Below are 24236 nucleotides of genomic sequence, written 5' to 3' on the forward strand. Positions count from 1 at the left end.
AATTTCTCGAGATTTTTTTTCTCGTTTTTTAATTTTTTAGGATTCCAAAATATCACTTTTTTCAAATAAATAAAATGTGATAATTTGTTTTGTTTACAATTTTTGATTAAATGTCGTAGACACTAGTATTACAATAACAAATTTCCATGTGGTTGTTGTATCGTTTGTTGTACAACAACACTTGCTGTTACCTTCTATTATTATACCATGGTGATTGTCGTACAACAACACCTGCTGTTACCTTATAGTGTTATACCATGGTATATACAGTACTACCATGGTATACCACTATATATATAATCTACCTTGCTTAAAGAAATGTAGTAGGCATTGATATGTGTACATATTTTATGTGAAAAAAATATTTTCAATATTTTTTCCATTCCATTCAAGAACTTTAATAAAGACGTCTGTTTCAAACTTTCCAATAGAGAGCTACAAATGATCTGGTATGTTCTGGAACACATGGTGAGTTTATTTATTATTATTGCCTCCTGTTCGGCTTCTCTGAACGAATAGGGAAAAGCAAAAAATGAGAGATGCGGATTCGAATTTTCGAAAATGGTATTTGAAAAAAAGATTTGTTTTTTCACATTGCAATTTGTCCTTCTAATCATATTTAGCTACTCATCAGTCAAATTTGGCTAGGTGTTTTTTTTTTTTTTTTAAGTGACAGATCTTCTCCAATCAAATAAATATTCCTTATTACCTGTATATACATTCCGTGGCAATATTTGGTTGAGCACGCATCTTTATCAATAGGATTTCCAATGATATTTTATTTGTTTTCGAGTTAAAAATTAGCATACAATCATTTATAATATTCTAAATCGTCATAGAATAAGTATTGTGTAGATATTTTTCATAGCACAAAATGTCATCTCAATCTCCCACTTCCCTTAATCCAGAATAACTAAGTTTTCCCGTAGCGGATTTTTTCGCTTTCGAACTTCATTCAGTATATGGTGTTCAGAATAATTCGAAGGGGAAAAGCGAGTATTGCGAGCGAGAATTGACATACAGAATAAGGCTGTATATTTTTATATATAAAAACATGAATACACCCGACTCTCACTATGAAAATGTAAGTGTAAACAATTAAATTCAAAAAGTGCGTTACAGAACATCTTGACGTGCGTTCGATACCCTTCTACCGTTGAGTACCAGAGCATGCCCGATAGTTTCGACCGATATTGCAATATTATACCAATTTCAAATATATGAACTTTTAATAAATGCAAAATGTCAATTACAAGAACTTTGAATTGAAATACTATAAATTTATTTGACATATCTGACGGTAATATATATATACAAATCGATTCTATTAGGCTTCATACGGTTTCATAAGATTTTCAGAGAATTGTTTTATGTTTTCTACCCCTCTTACTTCCTTCTCCAACAATGGTAATTTAGTTACATGAAAATCTTCGTAAAGATCTGCTATCTGGTCCAAATATTTCTCTTGGATCTAAAAACAAAAAATATGTATGTATATGAAACAACACAATGTGAAATTTTCTAGCTTACCTTATATCTAGAAGCACACATTGCACACGGTTGCTGGTTTTGTTTCATAAACAATAATTGATTGACTATGATGTTATGGGTGTCAATACCGCACTTCGTTAGTTCTTGTACCAATCTCTCTGTTTCATATAATGATAAAAATTCCGCAATACAGACGCACACGAAGGTTGTTTGGTCCTATTCATATGAATGACAATTATACAAATATTAACATTTATTTTGATTGCACTTACAGGATCACGAAATTGTTCATTGACCTGGCGTATAACCTTTAGCATCTCATCAAGTTTCTGTGTTAGCGAATCAGCATTTACTGGCATTCCCAACAAGCTTCCAAACTGGGTTATAAATGGATTTATTTTTAGCTTTAATCTCTGCATTTTACCCAAGCCTTTCTCCACCACTTGGGGAAAAGACAACAAGCGTAACGTGTGTCCAGTAGGCGCTGTATCGAATATCACAACCGAAAAGTTCATCGCTTTTACAAGCCTTGTGAAGAAATGAATATTAATTTCTGATAGTATTTACAACTATGCAATAGGAAACATACTTCATAACTTCTGCGTAACTCATTGCCTCATCTATGCCCGGTAGAGCTCCCACTACTTCATGAAGAAAGCCTTTACTGAGGCGTAAAGCTTCATTATCTCCTTCAAAGTATTCATCCGGCAATTCATTTAAGCCCGCATTCGGATCAATTTCCATTGCATAAAGATTAGTAAATCCATTGACCTTTTTTTCAAGTTAGGAAAAAATATATGCATAAAACGCAATGAAAAACATACCTTTGTTGGGACTTTAGTAAACTTTTGATCAAAAGCATCTGAAATGTTGTGTGCAGGATCCGTAGATATAATCAATACGGATTCCCTAACTTTTGCCATTTGAACGGCCAAACTGCAACTGCATGTGGTCTTACCAACGCCACCCTTCCCACCAACAAAAATCCACTTCAAAGATGTCTGATCAATAACATTCTTTAAGCTAGGTTCCATAGGTTCAAATTCTTCAGCCATTTTACTATATTAAATTAATTCTAGAATAATTAAATATAAGACGTCACGAATCTACTGGAAATTAAGAGTTATTTTGTTCAGTTGAATGATTCACTGATACGAGCGTAATGAACAGTGTTGCCTTTCAAAAAAAACCTTATGTGTCTCCTATAAATACCCAAAATGAACAATTTATACCAGGGCTGTTCACACTAATCCATAAAATTTTTGTAATGCATTTGCTTCAAGTACATAAATTTCAAAATTTTTGTTTCTCTCTTAGTCTGCTTTTCCACAGGCAGATTTTTATTTGGCAAATTTTTTGTTTTCTCTTTTGAAATTTTCGCTTACTTTTCCATTAGCAAATTTTTCTTTGCCAAATTTGCGAATCAAAATAGAAAAGAAAGAAAATAAAAGTCAAAAGTGTTTGCATTTTAAAGATTTTTTTTTAATATTTTATTTATTTTTTATATATTTTATTATATATATTGCAAAAATTAAAAATTAAATTTCACTTGCACAAATTAAAGCAACAGGTTTGTAAACAAAAGCCGGCTGTGTGTCAGTAAAGCGAATAGGTTCAAAAGGAAATGTCAACAAAATTGATTTCAACGAACAGAGCAAAGCAGAATTTGCGTGTACGGCAAATTCTGAATAGGCAAATTTTTGTTTTTCTTCCTCGCATCCCTCTCGCCTACAAACTCAGTATTTGCCAAATAAAAATTTGCCTGTGGAAAAGCAGACTTATTAGACTGTGATAAAAAATTTTAGGAACAACTCTAGTTTAGTTAGAACGAGCAGATTTTTCTGACATTTTTTCCAATGGTAGGTATTTTTACTCTAATTATGGGGATATATTTTTTTGGGGGATGTACCCGGTTGTATCCAAGTCTACGGATCTGGTTAATATAAAATTGGTATCATTTTAAAGCTTATAAAAATACCTTTGCATTGAGTGGAGGGGTTATCTCAATCCGTTTTGAAGATACCGCCAAAAAAGTAGGTTTTGAACCCCGTTTTTTTTTTTTTTGTAAAACTCCATAAAAGTCGAACGATTTAAAATTGTAAACAAGAATGCCAACTTCTGATTGGCTGTTATGTGCATTTTGAAGTATTGCGTCAATGTTTGGCATATTTACTAGATTTGCGTTCCCGAACTTTTCAAATTATTTTTACTCTGAGAGCGATTTTGAAATGTTTCCCTTTGTGCTGTACTGTGTAGACAAAGATACAGACAATTTTTACAAACCCATTTACAATTTTGGCAATTGTCTAGAGACTGTCGAATGAAAAATTCGACTGAAATGGACTTAACGTAAAATGAATCGAAAAAAAAACATAAAGTGAATCGAAAAATCAAAATTTATTATTACCTTTCATGAATTCGATTTTTTAAAATTGTCTAGATGCCCACGCCACAAAGGCAAATTTTAATTTATTTAAAATTAATGCATCAGTTCGTCTTCGGACGGCTCACAAGAAAGACGTATTTTAAATATTTAATCACGCCTACGGGATTAAAAAAATACAAAATGGCGCTGTGTTACGTTGTCGCTTAACTTGCCACGTGTTGTATCTACACAACTAAACGAAAAATAGTTTATCAACGAATACAAACTTGAGCGAAAATTGTTTATAAGAAGATCTCGGTCATGGTACAATAAATAGGTAATCTATTTAGAGCACCTGATATCTCGAATTACTGTCAAAGTGCGTAATTTCTACTTCAATTCGATGCGCAGTGTTGCCAACCATGTGAAATATTATAAGGAAAAAATTGACAGATAATCGAGACAAAAACAAAGGTTTTTGTTTTGATACATCACCTAGTTATTGCATCATGGAGTTAATCTATGTGCACCGAGCGACTCATTTATGGTGTTTCTACACGATATGTATTTTACATATGTGCTGTCACTTTTTTTACATATGGAAATCGAACTCGTCATGTGAAACATACGGAAATTTCAATGTGTCAAAACGATATGCAATTACATATGGATTTTTTTCCGAATAGGACGCGCTCTATTTTCGTATGTGAAACATAAGGAAATCAGCTGTTTGAACGAAACACATTGTTGGAAGAAAATATTTCAATTGCAATTCAAAAAAAAAAAAAAGGATGAAAAGGCAACAATTACAAATTATTATTTCGTTTGTAGGTGTTTAATAAAAAAATGATGTTGATTTAAGAAAAAATAAAAGTGTTTTTTTGTTTATAGGTTATGTCATATGTAAAATACATATGCCGATTTGAACACAAAAATAAATCTTTTGTGTACACTGCTAATTTTGACACACATAAGGAATTACATATGGATGAAATAAGTGACAGCACATATGTAAAATACATATCGTGTAAAAACACCATTAATGAGAACCGTTGCAACTGTTGTACTTTTTGGCACAAAAGCAGGATTGTATAGCATAGTATGTTGTTTTCGTGCGTTGTTTAAAATAAATGACGCTGGATTTGTCATTTATTTTTGTATGGTAGGTAAATGACGCAAAATGTTTCCGGTTTAGGGAATAAATGACACAACAGCCCTAAATCCTGAATTTTCTGTTGCATGTAAATGTGTCACCTGGTTTGACCATGGTATAATAATTTCTCAAGGTGGCTTGTTCCATCAAATCAAAATACATATTTTGAGTATGTGTCAAATAAATTGAAATATATGCAAATTTAATTGCGCCCGTCTGGAAGTAATTACTTTGTATGGATGAAACAAATATTTCATGGTATTCCCTACTGGATTTTGGAAAGAAATCATAACATTTCATTCATTTTTTGCGTTTAATTATGTGTTAAACATGTCAAATAAACACAACCGTTTCGTATATTTATTTAATATTTGGCAAAAGAATTCACCAACAACATAGTTGTTATTCAACTAATGCTGTTCTACCTTGTATTATTGTAACATGATGCAATCAAGGTGTATTTAATAAGGTGTATGCATCAGATACAACAACAAATATTTTACAAAAACAACATTGTTGTTATAGAAATTAAATTGTCATGCTGACAATAAGTTTTTTACAAAAATAAACAAAAACAATTATTAATTAATTTTTGTCAAGAACTATTCTTTGAGGAATAATTAATTAATTTGTGTATTCTTGGGTTATTGGCGGTTTTAGGTCAGTGAAAAATAAAGTTTACGACCTGGTCGCGATTAATTTTAAGTTTCCCACATGCAGCCCATGGCTCCTTGTGATGTTTATATTGCGAATTACCATTAATTTTTTCTATGGAGTGACTTCAAATCTTGCCTTCTTAAAGAAAATTAAAGACCATTTTTGAAATCGAAATATAATATTGTATATTGTATATAAAGAAAAAAGTTTGAAACCATATGATTGTCACTTAAACGGCATATACATTAGAACTTTTTACCGGGTTAACCTACTTTATGAGGATTTATTTGACATATATGCAAAGGAATTGACAATTGAAACCCGGTTAAATGTAAACGTACTATTACACCGTATTAAATATACCTTGGATGCAATATTATTGTAACATGATGCAAAAAAACTTTGTTTTTGTCTCGACCATCTGTCAAATTTTCCTTATAATATTTTATATGGTTGGCAACATTACACATCGAATTCAAGTAGAAATTACGCACTTTGACAGTTAATAGCTCTGTCTGTTTACTCGATAATCTGCTGTTTTATGACCAAACACAAAAATTATTCAAAACATTTTTTTAATTTGCAAAGTTCAAATTGAAGTTAAGTTGTATACAAATTACAGAAAATGGAAGAAAATTCGTAAATAATGCAAAGTTTCATTAAATTAGAAACTAATTCCTTATATATATTTAGGCAAGTTCAGATAGAGGGCAATGTATTGATGCAGGAAGCTTAAATGTTCCCGGGGAACATGCCAAATCAAATTTTCTTCTATTATTCATTTTATTTTTAATATTAAATGCAATACAAATATTTGTGTTCGTCCATTGTTTGTTGTTGTAGCAACAGAATACATGTCGTTTTGTCATGCATCGTCTGGTTCTGCATCTTCTACCTTCAGGAATGCTGCAACTTCAGCGGGTTGCGTCCAAAGTGAATTCGGCGATATGTGAGTAGGCTTAGCTGGGCAATTGAAGAGGTGCAACGTGTCGTGTGGTCCTAGTCCACATGCCGGACATGTGTTAGGTATGGAGCCGTTAATTCTTGCCCAATATGAATTGAGGCGGTTGCACCATCCTGATCTTAGTTGAGCTAAGACTACTCGTGTTTGCCTTGGCAGCTGCGATGGATAGGGGTGGTCTCCAATTATGGTATTCACTCGATATTGCTCTACTGCCTGAGCGATTGCATCCGTGTGAATAACATTCAGACCATCCATTGTTTGTTGTTTATTTAGGCGCAAATCAAATTTTTTCTTGAATCAGCTGTTTAAATCTTACTAAATTTTGTCTGTTTACTTTTCTCAGTATTATAGCAAAAGTGAGTAAAAAAGGCTTACTCTCTGAACTATAACTTACTGAATAAATCAGTGATGCACACGGTGAGAGGCTGGCATTTTGTAAATGTATGTGTGAGACTAGCACACAAAGTTAAAACGGGCCACACACATTTAACATGTGCTTTACATCGGTATGAAATAAATTAAAAAAATAAAGTAAATAAAATTGATCGGTCTTTTTTGCGTCGTCACTATCGCTGACCTTCTGTGTGTGGGCCGCTTAAGCGTGGCCGCAATATGATTCACACCAGCATAGACATGTTTACTTGTTGAAGTCTGAACAACGACTAAACAAATGAGCGTAAGAATCCGTGTGAGTTGAGCTGACCGCTAGAGTGCAAGGGCGTGCATCCCTGAAATAAATGTTACTGGAAAAGTAACCAGACACACCTAATATTACATTTCAAATCCCAATTTTTAATTTGTCAAACCTTAAAAAGCGTATCTTTTTACATCAGCAAACTTCTGCGTTGTCCACATGCATAAAAGAACGTCGTCACACATTAACATTTCAGGATGGCTCGGTTCTCCGACTATAGCTGCCATGGCACAATGAATAGGTAGTCCATTTAGCGCAGCTGATGTCTTGATTAACTGTCAAAGTGGGTAAATTCTACTAGAATTCGACGTGCGGCGTTGTCAACCATTTGAAATATTATATGGAAAAAATTGACAGATAATCGAAACAAAAACAAAGGTTGTTGTTGTGATACATCACCTTATTATTGCATCAGCATTGCACCATGGTAGCTGCTGTGAGTGTGTCAGAGTTGCCAGTTTTGGGGATTTATCACCAAGTTGAGGATTTTTGTTTGGAAATGGGATTCGATTTTTAGTTTGGGGATCTGGGGATTTTTAGGGGATATCATAAAGAAAAAATACAGTAAAAATTGTACATTCCTGCATGTTCTGGAACAGACATAATTATTAACAGATAATTGTTTTGTTCCCGTACCCAAACCTTTGAAATTTATTGGCCTGTACCCGTACTATACTACTTTTTAATACGATAACAAATCGCTCATTTCCTGAAAGACAGGCATAACTCAATAACGTGATTTTCGACTAAATGATGCACGATTCTTCGCAATAATAGACCTCATGTTGCGTAAAAAATTCATATGAATATCTCTTACACACTCTAATTGAGAACCTGCAGAAGTTCGTCTGTCCCATATAAAGTGTGAGTAAATTGAAAACTTAAAACGCATTTTCTGCAAATTCGTTTTTTTAGTTATGCCTGTCTTGCAGCAAATGAGCGAAATTATCTTTATGGCATCGAAGAAAAGTAGAATCTAGTAGTTTCTTACATTATCATATATAGGGGAACATATAGGAAAAATCAAAATAAATATAGATTAATTGAATTAAATGTATAAAGGATTTTATTGGGGATTATAAATTATTTCTGGGGATTTTTGATGATCGCATATCTTCATTTGGGGATTTGGTTTAAGAAAAAATGGCAACGCTGGTGTATGTGTTGTAAACAATACGGTTCTCATTTAGTCTCCATCCCACCTCATTCGTAATATTTCGGTCATACCACTTTGAGTTCATCTTTATCGGCCATTTTGTCTTCTCCTAACATTCGTTAGCAGATGGAACGTTTTTCATATTTTCATTAAAATCAAAACAATTACACTTTTTAACTTCTTTTTTCTCAATGACTATCTTTTAAACTATATATATATATCGTATATATCAAGGTGAAACTTACTGAAGTCCCTCCGAGAATAGCAGATGACGGTTTTCTGGAGCTTGCGTTAAAATATATCCCAAACAAAAAGGTAATTCAGTAGTATGCAAAATTCAATTCAGTAGTATGAAAACTATGAAGTAAGCAATGATAACCTTATTTTCAATTCAAGTGTATCATACAGGATGTGCAGGAACAGGAAATATATTTCTAAATGCGCGTCACAAATCGAGCGAGTTAATAATGTTCAACCACTTTATTCAATCATTGACTATTCTTTTGTACATACACATTTGCATTATATTAATCGAACAAATGTTACAGTCATCAGTAATTACAATTACAACAAGACTACTAGTCAGACTACCAGACATCACATCAGTTAAGGAACTATTGATTTTTATTATGAACTAACCATTATACATATACGAAGTTTCTCTACTACGTAGTAGTTTGACTACATTGCAGAAAACGCTTGAACCGCTAAGTGCACAGGATTAACAGCACTTTTTGAAAAATCTTACATTTAAGTGTAAGAGGCCATGGTATAGTCATAACTTTTATATTTTATTTATATCATTCTTGAATAATAAAAATTAGCGCCGTGACGGATTCTACATTATTACGTTGAATTCATCATTGCATTTCTCAACTTTTCGTTTTTGAGAGTTAATAGATGTGTGTACTGATTGATGCCTCCAGTAAACTTCGATCTCTTCCAGAATCAATAAAAGTTTGGAACTCTTGCTATTTTATAGTTCGAAAAATACACGAACTATAAAACTTTGAAAATCTCGTGAACATGAACAGAAAAGGCAGAAAACAGCTATCCGCATAAATAAATTGAACTTAGTACCATTACTCATTAATACAAAACATCAAAAATAGATAATTGTTGTTGTTATAGCAGCCCAATTGCTTTTACACAATGTGCTGAGGTGACAGACGTTGGCCGAGTAAGACTCGTATCGTAGATCTCCCTTAAATCGACGTATTTTTACTTATTGAACATGTCTATATTAAAAACTCAATTTCTTGAAAAACTGGACTTATTGCGTTTTCACGTTAAACCAGCGATATATTTTTTGAAATTTAAAAGCAATGCCAGGTATATCATTAAAATAATCAATTTTTGTTTTACAATTTCTTAATTCTTCAATTAAAATGAATGGTTTCGAAAAGTTTCAGTTTTCTTCTTACATCCAACTATTTACGGGAGGTAACGTTTGGTCCAATTGTTATGAAAATGATTTTTGTAATTTTTTGTAATGGCTACGCATATTCCTTTTCAGATTGTGTATATATCTCATTTCTACAGGGACATATTGTCTTAGGATCGCCAACACAATTAGCATATTTGGAAAAAAATCGTTACATTTTGCTGTAATTTTATTGATTAGGTTTTGGATCCTATAGGAGAGCTGCAAGTATTTTTCTTCTCGTGGAAGAGTTGTAGGTATTCGTCTTTCTATAGGAGAGCTGCAGGTATTCTTCTTTTTGTGGAAAAGCTGCAGGTATTCTTCCTATAGGAGAGCTACAAGTATTTTTCTTCCTGTGGAAGAGCTGCAGGTATTCTTATTCTTCCTGTGGAAAAGCTGGAGGTATACTTCTTCCTATAGGAAAGCTGTAAGTATTTTTCTTCTCGTGGAAGATCTGCAGGTATTCGTCTTTCTATAAGAGAGCTGTAAGTATTTTTCTTCCTGTGGGTGAAATTCAGTTAAAATAATACCTTTAATATTTTTTCCGAAAATTCTGATATTAGAAATAAAATATTATGCCATTATTTCTTCAAACATAAAAAGAGGGGAATAGGAGAAAGCGGAAAGGGATAGAAGATGTTTTAAAATAACGTAAATTTTTTGTTATTTTAGTCATGCCAGGCTTTTAGCAAAGCTAAAGATCTTTTTGGGATCTATTCCGGAGATGGAGGGTAGAGTATGAAATCACATTTTCCAAACCGTCGATGTCTTCTAATATATAACGATGGACATCTACAGATTATATGTTCAGTTATTTCCAGTTCCTCCTCATACTCTCATAAACGGCAATAATCCACTTCGTTAATGTCCCATTTGGATGTGAGCGATCTAATCTTGCATTGATCCGTTATGTTCCTCACAGTGATTTTTATCTCTCTCTTTCTATGAAACATCAACGAAGAAATTCTACAGAGTGAGGACTCTAGGCAGATAGCTTTCTTAGTGCGTTCCTCGACATTCCTTTTCCACGTTAGCCTCTGGTCAAGGACTGTACCTAAGTATTTTGCTTCTAAGGAAAGGGTTATGGTGACTCCACCCAAAGATGGCAAACGGAAGTTTGGCATCATGTATAGCTTCCAGTTTCAGATATTCGGAGTTGGAGTGCTTAGAAAAAATGGTTATTTTAGTCATGTCAAATTCTTGACAAAACCTAGGATCTGCTTGGGATCTATCTCATATTTACCAAATTGTCTATGTGTTCTGCCACTCTGCGATGGACACCTACAGAGGATATGCTCTTATTCGTCCTCACATATACGGCAGTAATCCTATCTGTTGATGTCCATTTTGAAGTGAGGGATGTAATCCTACATTGATCTGTTATGATCCCCACAATGATTTTAATCTCTCTCTCTCTCTCTCTTATTATGGGACAACAGCGAATAAGTTCTTCGGCGAGAGAATTCTGGCAAGATAGCTTTCGAGATTCTGCAACCAGGTTCGCTTGACGATTTGTGGCCGACTATCGGCGGTTGCACAGATCTATCAATCGGAAGGTTGGACGACTGTGAACCCCCTTGAGTAAGCTCGTCGGCAATCTCATTCCCTTATATGTTACTATGTCCTGGAACCCAACATAAATTAACTATCCATCGTATATCATGTAAAGCAGCCTTGCAATCATGAACCGCTTTTGAGGTAATAGTGCACGACTTTAAAGCTTTGAGGGCCGCCTGACTATCGACATATATAGTCACCGGTCCTATTCTATCGGATGTATTTTTTTTTTTTTTTTGACTATATAACCGATTCCGTGGTTGCAACGATTTCTGCTTGAAAAAAGCTGCAAAGATCGTTAAGTTTATATGATTTATTAATTTCTAGTTTCCAGCAGTAAACGCCTGCACCAGTGCCTTCCTCAATCTTTGACCCGTCTGTGAAATCTGCACCACCTCCTGCTGCTGGTTTTTGCCTGTTTTAGCGGGTAGGGGAATTGAAATGTCCGCATCCCCTAAAACAATTTACCTTTTATTCCCTTTTAGGTATTGTTAACAGCAGAGTCGGTGGCGAACTTAGCGATAATACCGCCGTTCTTTTCAAATGAGGTGAGGATCCTCCATTTCCTCATCTGAAGACCGTCATTCTGCTTTTCGACCAACCTGAGTGTCCGTATGTCTTTCCAGGCTTGCATTGACGTTATCGAGAGTAATGAGGCTTGATGAGGCAAAAGAATGGTCCGGTATGGTAGCATTGATCGTCGTCATTTGTAGGGGTTAATTGGGTTCTGACCTTGTAGAGTTCGAGACTGAGGGTGCCGAAGCAGGCCGCAAACATCTGTCGAAAAATCGCATACTGTTACAGAAGAGGGGAGATATAAGTCGGCTCCAAATGAAGTTTGTTGAGTGAGGACTTGAGGTCGAGCATGGCATAGCCTCTAGCCTCTGTTAAGGACTCGGCACTTATGCATATATATATATATATATATATATATATATACTGGGTTAACAGTAATATTAAAAGGCCCATCCTCGGTATTTTTTTTTATTTAATTCAAACTCATTAACGTAGCCTTTAATTTCAAGTACAAATTTTAATAAGAAGCCTATTTATGGTACTAATGCGAACTACGCGACATACGTTTTTATTTTTCAATCAATTTAATTTTATTTGAAATTTTTCATTCAATTCCTTCCTTCTAATACGTTCACATTTACTAATTACGGAAATTTGAGAAAATTAAAGGATTTGTTATCGATATGGCTGCGGAAGGAATAAGCCAATATTTATTACTTTGGAGCGTGGACTATTGGAACTTAGAAGGTAAAATATTAAAATATCATTGCCAATTTAATTTTGTATGATTTTTTAATAACCCTTTTTAATTTATATTTAGTTGTTGACTGTTAATATGCACTTATTTTTAAATGTCGATATTTTTGTATTTTTTATTTCCAGTTTATGCAATTTTTGAATAATACACCTTTGCTTAATGGAAGCTTTTAATTTGGGTTAATTGACTATTTTTAATGTTGAAGAGTTTATATAAAATTCCGTTTCCGACCTACGTCATATGGTGTAGAGACGGCCGAATAATTGAACTGAATACAAATTCAAATAGTATATGGGCACTTCCGCGATCAATTACACGACTGTCGGAGGCAAAATAAATCTTTAAATGTTAAACACAACTATTTTTTTTTTTTTTTGAATTCACCCTTAATATTTTTTGTAGAACTTTAATAATGCTATCAGTGGTAAAAAACGACTCTGGTTTTTATTTGAGATAAAAGCCACAGAAGAGCAGTCACTTACGCGACATCACTGTTAATAATGGGAAATTCTGCGAATTGTGTAAACATTTCGAACTTTAAATGATTTTTACAACATAAGTAAAAATATCATGCTTTATTATTGCACTTTAAAATTTGGGCCTGTTCTTTTTTGCGAAGGATTTTTTGGGTAATTTTTGATGTTGCAGTTTTTATTTCTGCATTGTTCGCATTTATAGTCATTAAATTAGTATTATGCTAGGAATAATAAGAAAAAAATACAAATGTGGTCTTTCTTTGTACTTTTTCCGTTAATTCACGTATTTAAGCACAAAAAACACAAACGCGAAAAAAGTTTGGTTCAAATCGGACATTCCAATCTCCTGATATTGGATTTGTAAATATTGAAAATGTTGACCATTTTTGGGGAGGTACCAGAAGAAGTGGACCGATGAGTCCCATCTTCAGTCTTGATCTAGGTTTGGTTGATAGAATAGGTTGCAAAATTGAGTTCAAATCGGACATTCCAATCCCCTGATATTGGATTTATAAATATTGAAAATGTTGACCATTTGTGGGCGAGGTACCAGAAGGAGCGGACCAATCCCATCTTCCTACTTGACCTAGGCTTGGTAAAGATAATACATTGTACAAAGTTTCGTTACATGTTATTATAAAATTAATTTTTAGCACAATTTTGACCATTTTGTGGGGGAGGTACCAGAAGGAGTGGACCGATATTCCCCATTAAGATGTTCAAAGATTGAATGAAATCGATTCTTCCTTTCGAGAGTTATCGTGCGCACCAGCTCCAGACATATGGACAACGGACGGACGGACATGTGTAAATCTACTCCAAATATAAACGAACAACTGCATAATTAAAATTGGAACGACCCATAACCTTGTTTGTTGTTAACAACAGTACATAATTTAAGATAGCGCTCCTGGAAGAGGATGTTGCTGGAAATTTTTTCACTTACGATACTCTTATTTTCCTTATGCGATACTTGGATTTTTGGCCACGGATACCACTTAGAAGGCTAATGTCGTGATGTCAGCTCGGAATGATCGAACATATCGAACGCCTTGGGCAGGTGATCGTCGCTGATTAAGGCTATTCGTCATCGTGAAAAAAACGTTGTGCTATATGTTTCCCTCAAACCATGTTGGTGTGAAGCTAGAAGGAAATGCTTTTTGAGGTGCGGAAGGGACTCTTAAACCTTGGCTACTGACTAAAGAAGAACAATCGTGATGTAGGAAGCGGATTTATCTGATTTTATAATTTGAATAATCCAATCCAATTGGGAAAGTGATAATTCGAAGATTTCGGTCAGATAACCAGCCCTATGGTCAAAATCGGTTTAGATCTATATATTTATAGATATGTTTCCAAATTTTTACAACTTACTAGAAAGCGTGTGAATTTTTTGTAGAAATCGGTTCAGATTTATATATAGCTCCGATATATTTTGCTCCACGTATCCTGTTCTTGGCCAGTAGTGCAATTCTGTAACTCTTTTCACTGTTACCGACAAATACCGGCAAAATTAAAACACATATTTTTCATATTAAAACTTAATTGCATAAATTTTTTGTTAGTCTGTTGTTAAACACATACGGAATAGCATCATAACCCTGTTTTTTTATTTCCTAAAAATTTAAAACTCAAAAATTTTCAAACACATCATCGACATCGTCAAACTTTGTTACGGGATACCAAAAATGTAGCAATAGTTATCGATAAATGTCGACAACGGGAATACCAATTTGAGACGACTCTAGACGTCGCTTTGTGTCGACGACGACATATGGAATGTAAATTTGATTTAGAAATTAAGAATAAATTTGATTTTGAAAATTAAATCTAATGAATATACTATGCTTTATATTTACAAAACGGGAAAAATTATGTAATTTGAATACTAATTGTAACACTTAATATTATTTTGTTATTTCTAATTAACATTAAATTGCAAAAGTTGATATTATTTAAATATATTTACATTATTCATTTATTTTTAAATTTAGAATTGTTTCAAAACCTATAGCATTACAACATATATTTTTAGTTACTGCATTACCAAAAATTCGACGACGTCACCTAACAATTATTGTTACTTTTATTATCGTCAAAATATGTTACTATTTTGACAAAGTGGATGTTTTTTTTTTTTTTTTTTTTTGGTACGTTACGTCGTATAAAAATAATGCTCTGCGTATATCTTACGTAAAAATAATTTTAAACTTTTGTGAATGATTTTTTTTTAACAAATCTTTTACCAGAATTTTGTATTGACAATTAATGCATATATTCCAAATTTTTAATTTTGTAGTCATGGCTGATGGAATTTTCAAGTCGAGAGATATAGGCCTGCGTGCTCAAAAGAAAATTCTTTCCCGCATGGCCACGAAGAATATAGCAAAAACCTTTATAGATGGCACCACAGCGTCCCTGTTGGATAACTTATATCGTCTTTGTAAATTACATGTAAGTATTTTGGTGGGTACTATAAGCCATTTACATTAAAATATGTATATACACATATTGCACAAATAGGTGGAAGCAATGGCGCAATAATAAAGGTAGAATTACTTGACGAAATTAAAATATACTGCAGTCTAGTTAAATGTCGTATGTATTTATTATAGGGGTAATACCGTAAAGCGTTGATCAGCCGCATATAAACAGATCCAACAGGTTGTTATTATACCATAGGTGCGTTTAAAAACATAAATTTTATTATTAAAAAATATTTAACCCATATTTATTTTTGCTAAAAATACTTTTTTAGGGTTATTAGGAGGAACTGGCAACAAATTGTAAACGTCGAAAACTCATATACATGTATAATATGTTATAAACGTCTTTTACTTCAATAATTTCACCTATACGGCTATTTCGAATATATAGGTTTTCATAAATTCTCGGTTTAAAATTTTTCCGACCCGCAACCAATTTTTTATATGGCAATCTTGTTCTCTAGCATGTTTTCTAAGTGCCATTGTAAAAGATTAATTGTTATTGTTGTAAGGGCGCAGGACGAATTCAGTGATTGTTTTCTTTCGTTGAACATTTTTTGCATTCCAACAACCCTTCCAAACATAAAAAAATGTATTTTTGTTGTGTTGAGTTTTCATTTGGGGAGACACATCTTCCTATCAAAAATTATCAACATTCGTCAACTTCTTACGATATATAATATTCGGACTGGTTGAACTTAACAACCTTTTAATTCAGCTATAGTTGTGTCGAGTAAGTGTTCTAGAACAATGTCTGCTATGTTTGTTGTAGCGGGCCTATTGTTTTTACACAATAAGTTGTGGTAACAGACATTGGCCGAGAAAGACTCGGATCGTAGACTCCTCTGTCGTGGAAGAGTGGGTCTCTATTGGCATTTCAAAGATTTATTGTATACCTAGTCATTATATGAGAAAAAATTGTTGTCTTTATGACGGAATTGTAAAATTTTTTAAAATGTATTCTTTGGAATTTCTGTATTATTCCTTATTTTGTCCCATTTTTACATTATGGTTTTAATGGCTAAGTATGGACTGAAATCGTAGTGAAAACGAACATTAAACCAAAAGCTACCACAATTTCTGAGTCATGGTCATGTTCTATTTCTATTTATTCTATTCTATTTGATATGATATTCTTCAATATTTTGCCCAAAAATTTAGATATTTGGTGGTAATATTGAAAGTTTATAGAAGAAACAAATGGACGCAAAGGTATATCAAGTTTTGTGTATTTTGAAAAGTGCATATATATATATTTGGTGCCTTACTATTCAAAGGGAAATTCAACGAATCCTCTTACACAGTACTTACTATTGACAATTACCGTATTGACATACATACATTTGGATGGGTATTAAATTGTAATGACCTGCGGACTTCTGGGTATTGAAAGCTTGTTATTTATATATTACTATTATTATTTATTTTCAAAGACTTGTTACCAGTCTATCTAGTTTAAGTCGATGTTTTATCTTAATTAAGTGAAAAATGATTTTAAGTATTATTGTAAGTTATAATAATGGTGTATTTAGTTGTAAAACTGTTGAGTGTCACAATAATTACATAGTAATAGTCCCAATTTATATTAGGCGAGTTTACTTGCGGCAAGTCTTTGACTGTAGGAGAGAGAGGGGCAAGGGGAATAGAAATGGAAAAAATTGCTCGTACCGACAATTTTCTGGCAATTCGTTTTGTGTATTTCGTATTTGTTGACATTTTATATTTATTTAAATGTGAAAAAACTATTGACATCAAATGAAAAAAGAAATATTTTCGAAACCGAATTGCCTTGTATAGACGCATGGAGAAAGTTCAAAAGGGAACGATACTAATTGCCGCAAGTAAACTCGCCTAATATAAATCAGGACTTACACAAAAACCAATTTGCTGAGAAAAATTCAAGGTTAACTTCATACAAAATTATTTGAAAATCAAGTAGTTCAGATATTCAACAAAAACAGATTTTAATAAATTGTAACAAATGGACTAATTCCCCTGAAGAAGTGGCCAAACAAGTGACCGAACGTCGGAGAAAATGTAATCACAAATTGATACGCTTTTTTTATCAAGATGTAAACAAGCTGAAAGCCATTAAACAATTTGTGAAGTCGTATAGAAAATGCTTTTTATGTTCAAAATCCTAGTGAACTCTAAAAATGCTTACTTATTTTTTATTGTCAACTTTATAACTATATGGTTGTTACATTGAAAACACTTATACTTGGCGTTTCGTATCAGAACCTCATTACTGGTCCCTAAGTAGTAAGAAAGTTCCTCTCAATACATTTCGGTATAGGTCAAGACATTGAATAATTATTTATTTATTATTATTTTGCATAATTTTTGCAAAATTTTAATAATTTGACAACCAATAAAAATCTACTTAATTTAATCTACTTCTAATCAGCTAATTTTAAATTATCCTAAATTTAAAATATCCTAGGTCTATTTATGAAGAAGTTTGATTATTATTTGAATAATAATTTGAATAACAACAAACGAAAACATTCCGTTAAAATAATATGCTTTTACTACTTACTATAATAACGTACATATTTTTTTGTAGACTAACAACAAAGCCAAAGCAGAGAAAATAATAAAAAACATAATAAAAATTGTTATTAAAATAGGAGTTTTACATCGAAACCACCAATTTAATGAAGAAGAGCAAAAACATGTAGAAACATTCAAAAAAAAATTCCAGGTACGTTAATGTACGAATATGTTAAAAAAATCAAATACATTAATTTTCTTTTCAGAATACTCAATTGTCCATAATATCTTTCTACGAGGTAGATTTTAGCTTTGACCTGCCATATTTGCAAAAGTCGATAACCGAATCACGCGAATCTTTAAAACTAATTGTAAACAGGCATTTGACAGAGAAGTCACTGACAAGGATCGACGAAGTTTTCGACTTTTTCACTGATGCAAATTTACTAGAGACTGCATTTAAACCAGACTCACCATATCGTGAAGTGATGGCCAACATCGTTGCTGATATTAATACTGCCATGGAAACAGGCGACATTTAATCATATATAACATTTATTTTACCAAAGAAACATCACAATATATATATATATAACGATACGGAACATATCCAATACTTCGGGACTAATTTTGTAATTCAAAGCTGTAACACCGAACACATATGTCACAATATTTGCATATGACTCTAGTGACATTTTATTAAGTAAATCATTCCGACGCAATGTTTAGACGCTTTAACACTTAATTTAGCACCAAAAATTTAACCAACTAATGTTATTTTCGATATAGACATATTATCCCTTCATAGGCTTTTTACGTTAAATTTTATCAAACTTGAAGAACGCAATAGCCTTTCCACGTGTAATTTTTGAGTAGAATGTGTATTATATATATGCTACATTTAAATGATTTGTAGTCAAATTTATAAATTTGACATCGGGCACATAAATGTACTTAAAACCAATATAGAGAATAATCAATGGTGATACTTGAAAATTAAATGATCAGGTTATATATACCTATGTACATATATATGTATATATACATATTTCGATATGAAAAATCTTTCACGATTTATTTGTACTTGAAATAAACGTGCTTAATGAAGAATATGATCTATATTAGAAAAAGACATACACATGATATTTAGTTCACTGAAATACATAAAACAAATGTCCATTATATAAAATTAATATGGGAAATATTTTATTGTACATCATACAATGTAATATTAAAACTAAATGGATTTATTGTCGTAATAAATAGTTACGTTATTGGAAATTTGGTGGCTCTGTTGCAAAATGTATTTGATAAATATCATTGGAGAATCAGTTAATATATGAAAATACGGATATATTAACTAGATAGGCCAGCAGATCCTCCTTTAAAGTATTGATATTAAAACATCTAGTTTAACTCTAAGATAGTTATATATTATACGTATTAATGTAAGCAAACAATTTATACGTTTTGTACTTTTTCACTTGATTGAAAACAAGATTAATATAAAAATCTTCAATTTGTAAGCAATCAAAAACTGTACTGTCCTTGTCTACACCATTATAAGAAATATTGTTCAAATTAAATGTTTTTTATTTAGAAATAAAATCAAAACCTTACTACAGTTAATTTCAAAAAATTGTTTTGTATTGTTAAGGTTTTGAACATAATTGGTTTGGTGTATACATATACCAAATATTAGTGGAGTCCAGTATCATCCTATTCCGCGGTTACATATCTGATATTGCAGGGTTATATGATATGTACGTGAGACATAGTTTGGCATTACGCAACGAATTACGCATGGTGGTAAAGAAATCGTTTTTATCTATATGTGATTCAATAGGAAACTTATTGAGAATAGGGGGGAAATAAAGTAATAAATTATAAGCTGTTTATTAGAAACAATAACACGTAATCTGTAAAAACAATAATTTATCATCTGACCATCTCCCAATTAAAGTAGAGATTACAGTCGATTTAAATCGTACAATAGCAGGGAACTAAAATTAAACAATTTGGATGACACAACTGAATTAAATGTCATTTATTAGTTTCATCATTTATTAAAAAATTTCACCAACATTATCGACGAGGCTATTGATGTTAGCGTTCTGAAGTGTAAATATAAGAATAAGTCTATTCAATTACCTCAAAACATCAAGGAAATGATACAGTTCCGAAACATCTACAAACGAAATTTGAAACGTTATAGAGACACTGAAGATAGACACCAAATGAATGTACTCAATAAAAAGATAAATATGGAATTATCCGAATTTCGAAACAAAAATTGGAATAAAACACTAACAGGGTTGGAAAAGCGTCATCCCCATTCTGGAAAATATTAAAAGTGTCTAAGAAAAGGAAAAATATTATACCACCTCTAAAATCCAACAATAATATGTTTTTCACAGAGGAGGAAAAATGTGAGGTTCTAGCAGAGACGTTTCTTGAAAACCAATCTATTTCTCAATCGGTCGGTGGTGTAAATGCAACGCTTGAAGTAAACCGTACTGTCGCCTACATAAATGCTGTACTGTTTACTATTGTGCACCATTATTTGCGGAGGCAGCAAATTGCCACATAAAGATACTATAGGTGGCTCAAAACAAGTTATTAAAAATGATTTTTGATTTGCCCTGGCACTATTCTACCCAAAGACTGCATACCTTTTCAGGGTTCCTACTAGTAAAAGACCAACTAGAAATAACTAGATCCAATTTTGTTACTCGATGTATATCTTCTTGCTACGCCCACATCAATGAAATAGTTTCATAAATGGGTTTCAAAGGTTTATTTTATCCCTTACAGCCCTACCTAAAATTCAACTAGCTCGTTCGTCGTTTTTCACCACAAAAGTAGAACACATGTATTTATATGAATGTTACCAAAATACGTCGACGTACGAATTTTCATTTCTTTTGTTGAAAAAAGAAACAAAACATAAAGAAATATAATTTTTTTCAATAAGAATATGAAATATTTGAACACATTTTATAATTTCTTAATTTTATTTCACGATTTTGTTTAGTTCGCTAAGAGAAATGGATTCGACGTATTTAGGTAATACATTTTGCCATAGTGGGGAAGTTGAATATTTTTTTACGCTTCGTTGAATTTTAGGTAACGTTGTTACACATTCAATATTAAAATGTAAAATCATAACTCCAAATGTTATAACTAAGTATAATAATTAAGTAGAAAAGGAAATGAATTCCTAAACTCTTTATATATTTGTATTTACCCCTGATGTAAGCTAAATAAAAGAAAAAATAACACGTAATGCATTCGTTATTTTGTTACAAGGGGCAACCAGTCATCAAAAGTAAGCATAACTTTTGCCCTAATGTATTCTATTTATAGCCTTCATCACACTGTGGTACAGGGTATTATGTCTATATATATATATATATTCTCCCGATTTAATGTAAATGGTGCCCCCCCATACCTTTATGGGGGCACCGAAGTGATGGAATGTGGACAAACTCTGGCAGTGAGACTCTTGATGTTCTATTGTCAACCCACATTCCTGGTTGTAAGGACTAGAAGGAGGGTGCGCAGTATGCACATCAGCCTATAGTTCGAACAAGGGAGGAGGAGATGTTGATAGAAAATACTATAAGCTACCCAAAACTGGTATGGGCGATAAATAGATAAAATAATTGCTAAGGAGCTAGAAAATTTTAAAACAGCACTGGAAATGAAAAGCATAGCGAGTGGTGCAGTGGATCCTCCTGTATTGTAGGTACAGTATAAAACGACGAATACCAAGGACTCTTTGAAATGGAACACGTTGAAGACAAATAATGCAGTACGGGGCAAGTGTTGAGGGTGTGGTGGACAGTATTCCAGGGACAAGTGCAAATTTCGTAATGTCAAGTGCTACAGATGTGATAAAACCGCTCACATTGCTAAGGTATGCAAATCAAGGACCGCACAAATTGTGGAGAGGCCATGGTGGATGGACTATGAAGGAAAGCGAGACAAGTAATCAACGTCGAAATTAATGGTGGGAAGGTGAACATGGAATTGGACACTGGTGCCTCTTGCGGTATAATGAGTTTGACGAATCCGAGGTGCTGCACTAAAAACTTTAAAATGCTACCAACGGGCAGAAAGTTTACGAGCTACACAGGTCATAGAATCAATTGCATAGGTCGAGTGGTATTGTATGTTAAAGTAAGCACCACTACACGCAAACAAAATGTATACATAGTGGAAGGCAATTTCGACTCATTATTTGGCAGAGAATGGATTGAACAATTCGTTAGAGAAATTTATTTTGTAAAAATATTTTCGACATCAGAGACGGTTGATGTAATCAAGATGGATTTTCCACGGTTAATGCCTAGTGAAGCGGAGCAACTACAAAAACTACTAGAAGAATTTGAAAGCATTTTTATTTAGTGATACAGCTGGTATGTTGGATTTTCCAACAATAAATCTACAATTAAAGAATGATGCTAATCCGGTGTTTGCCAATGCTATTTCTCTCGCTTAGCATCATTCTTTATTTTTAGTTTTATTTCTCTAAGAGAGATACGTCCCACACGTGTAGTTTACGCGCCGCAAACATTCCGGCTATATGGCAGCGGACTATGGTTTCTGTTTTGCAAGACATTCCCAACGTTTGAAATTTTGTTGATGATATTTTAATTTTCGCGGAGAGTTTCGAAAAATTACTTATTGTATTGAAGTCGACATTGGTACGGTTAAAGGAAAAAGGATTGATGTTAAAACGATCGAAATGTGTATTTGGTGCAAGAACAATTGAATTTGATGGTCACAAGATTGATGGTAATGGATTACATAAATCCCATAAACATGTGGAAGCAATAAGAGATACACCAGATACTTCGAGTCAAGAGGAATTACAATTTTTTCTCGGGAAACCACGTATTATGGCTCTTTTATACCAGACCTTTCTACACGTAGCAGACCACTTCAGAACATGCTGAAGGAAACCCCATTTCAGTGGATAAAAGAGGGCGACGTAGCGTATAATGGTATTAAAAATGGACTGACTTCACAAAAAGTGTCAATTCCTTACAATCCGGCATTACCACTATTACTGGCCACAGATGCCAGCAGTACAATATTGGGGGCAGTGTTGCCGCATCGTATGCCAGATGGTCGGGAAAGACCCATAGCTTATGCTAGTCGCACTTTAACGGGAACTGAACGCAAATACCCACCCGAAAATACTTTATCCAAATAAGTCCATACCCGTTTTATGTATCAGCCGTATGGCTAACTATGCGTATTTCCTGGGAAATTTTAATTTCAGTGTAATGTTGAAGACAACAAAAGCCAATGCTATCGCGGATTATTGCTCGAGAGCTATTAAAGATAGTGCAGTGAACAGGGCAAGAGAGGTGTACGATGATTTTGACTCATTTTTAATTCACCAGATTGATGTACTTCCAACGAATGCAGACAAAATTGCTTCGGAAACACGGAAAGATGAGATGTTGGGAAAAATCATAAGATAATTCGTTTATTGGTCAGGAATTGATAAGGAATTGATAAGAAAAGTTGTCCTGACTGCGCTATGCAAACGAACTACCAAAATTCAAAGAACACCAATGTCATTTCCCCAAAGTGCCATGGGATCGCATTCATGTGGACTACGCGGGTCCATTTCACGGAACGATGCTTCTTATTGTCACCGATGCGTACAGTAAATGGATCGAGGTAAAAGTAACTCATACCAGTTCATCAGCTGCTACAATAGCTATTCTTGATGAATTATTTGCTATCTATGGGGTGCCAAACACATTGTTTTCAGACAATGGCACTTGTTTTATTTCAAGGTATTTAAATACATTTCTGCAACAGTACAGAATAGTACCACATTTCACGACGGACAAACCCCCAGAAATTTTATTTTTCGGACGAAAACGATTGGATTTGATTTTACCTCAAGATTTGTCAACTGAGATATCTGATAAACAGTATATGCAGTTCAATACCGCCTTCCGCAGTTTCAAGCCTATGCAGAATGTTTATTTTTTGTCTAATAACAACCGTGCAGATAAGTGGCTC

The 24236-nt window shown here is 33.2% G+C and overlaps 2 protein-coding genes across 2 annotated transcripts; one reads left to right on the top strand and one right to left on the bottom strand.

The window, feature by feature from the left end:
• Positions 1-1325: 1325 nt before the first annotated feature.
• LOC133324611 (ATPase ASNA1 homolog) lies at positions 1326-2550 on the bottom strand. The gene is made up of 5 exons (XM_061533447.1): positions 2316-2550; positions 2081-2262; positions 1764-2019; positions 1531-1707; positions 1326-1471 (listed from the first exon to the last, which is right to left on the bottom strand). Exons 1-5 carry the CDS (start codon positions 2544-2546, stop codon positions 1328-1330), a joined length of 990 nt encoding a protein of 329 aa, XP_061389431.1. The 5' UTR covers positions 2547-2550; the 3' UTR covers positions 1326-1327.
• Positions 2551-12647: 10097 nt separating this feature from the next.
• On the top strand, positions 12648-18766 carry LOC133324614 (tumor necrosis factor alpha-induced protein 8-like protein). Its single transcript, XM_061533450.1, has 4 exons — positions 12648-12723; positions 15509-15663; positions 18262-18399; positions 18455-18766. The coding sequence occupies exons 1-4, from the start codon at positions 12660-12662 to the stop codon at positions 18728-18730; spliced, it is 633 nt and encodes a 210-aa protein (XP_061389434.1). The 5' UTR covers positions 12648-12659; the 3' UTR covers positions 18731-18766.
• Positions 18767-24236: the final 5470 nt, after the last annotated feature.

This window comes from Musca vetustissima, unplaced genomic scaffold (genome assembly GCF_032173495.1).
Source record: "Musca vetustissima isolate MV318-11 ecotype Yass unplaced genomic scaffold, APGP_CSIRO_Mvet_v1 utg7427, whole genome shotgun sequence".
NCBI lineage: Eukaryota > Metazoa > Arthropoda > Insecta > Diptera > Muscidae > Musca > Musca vetustissima.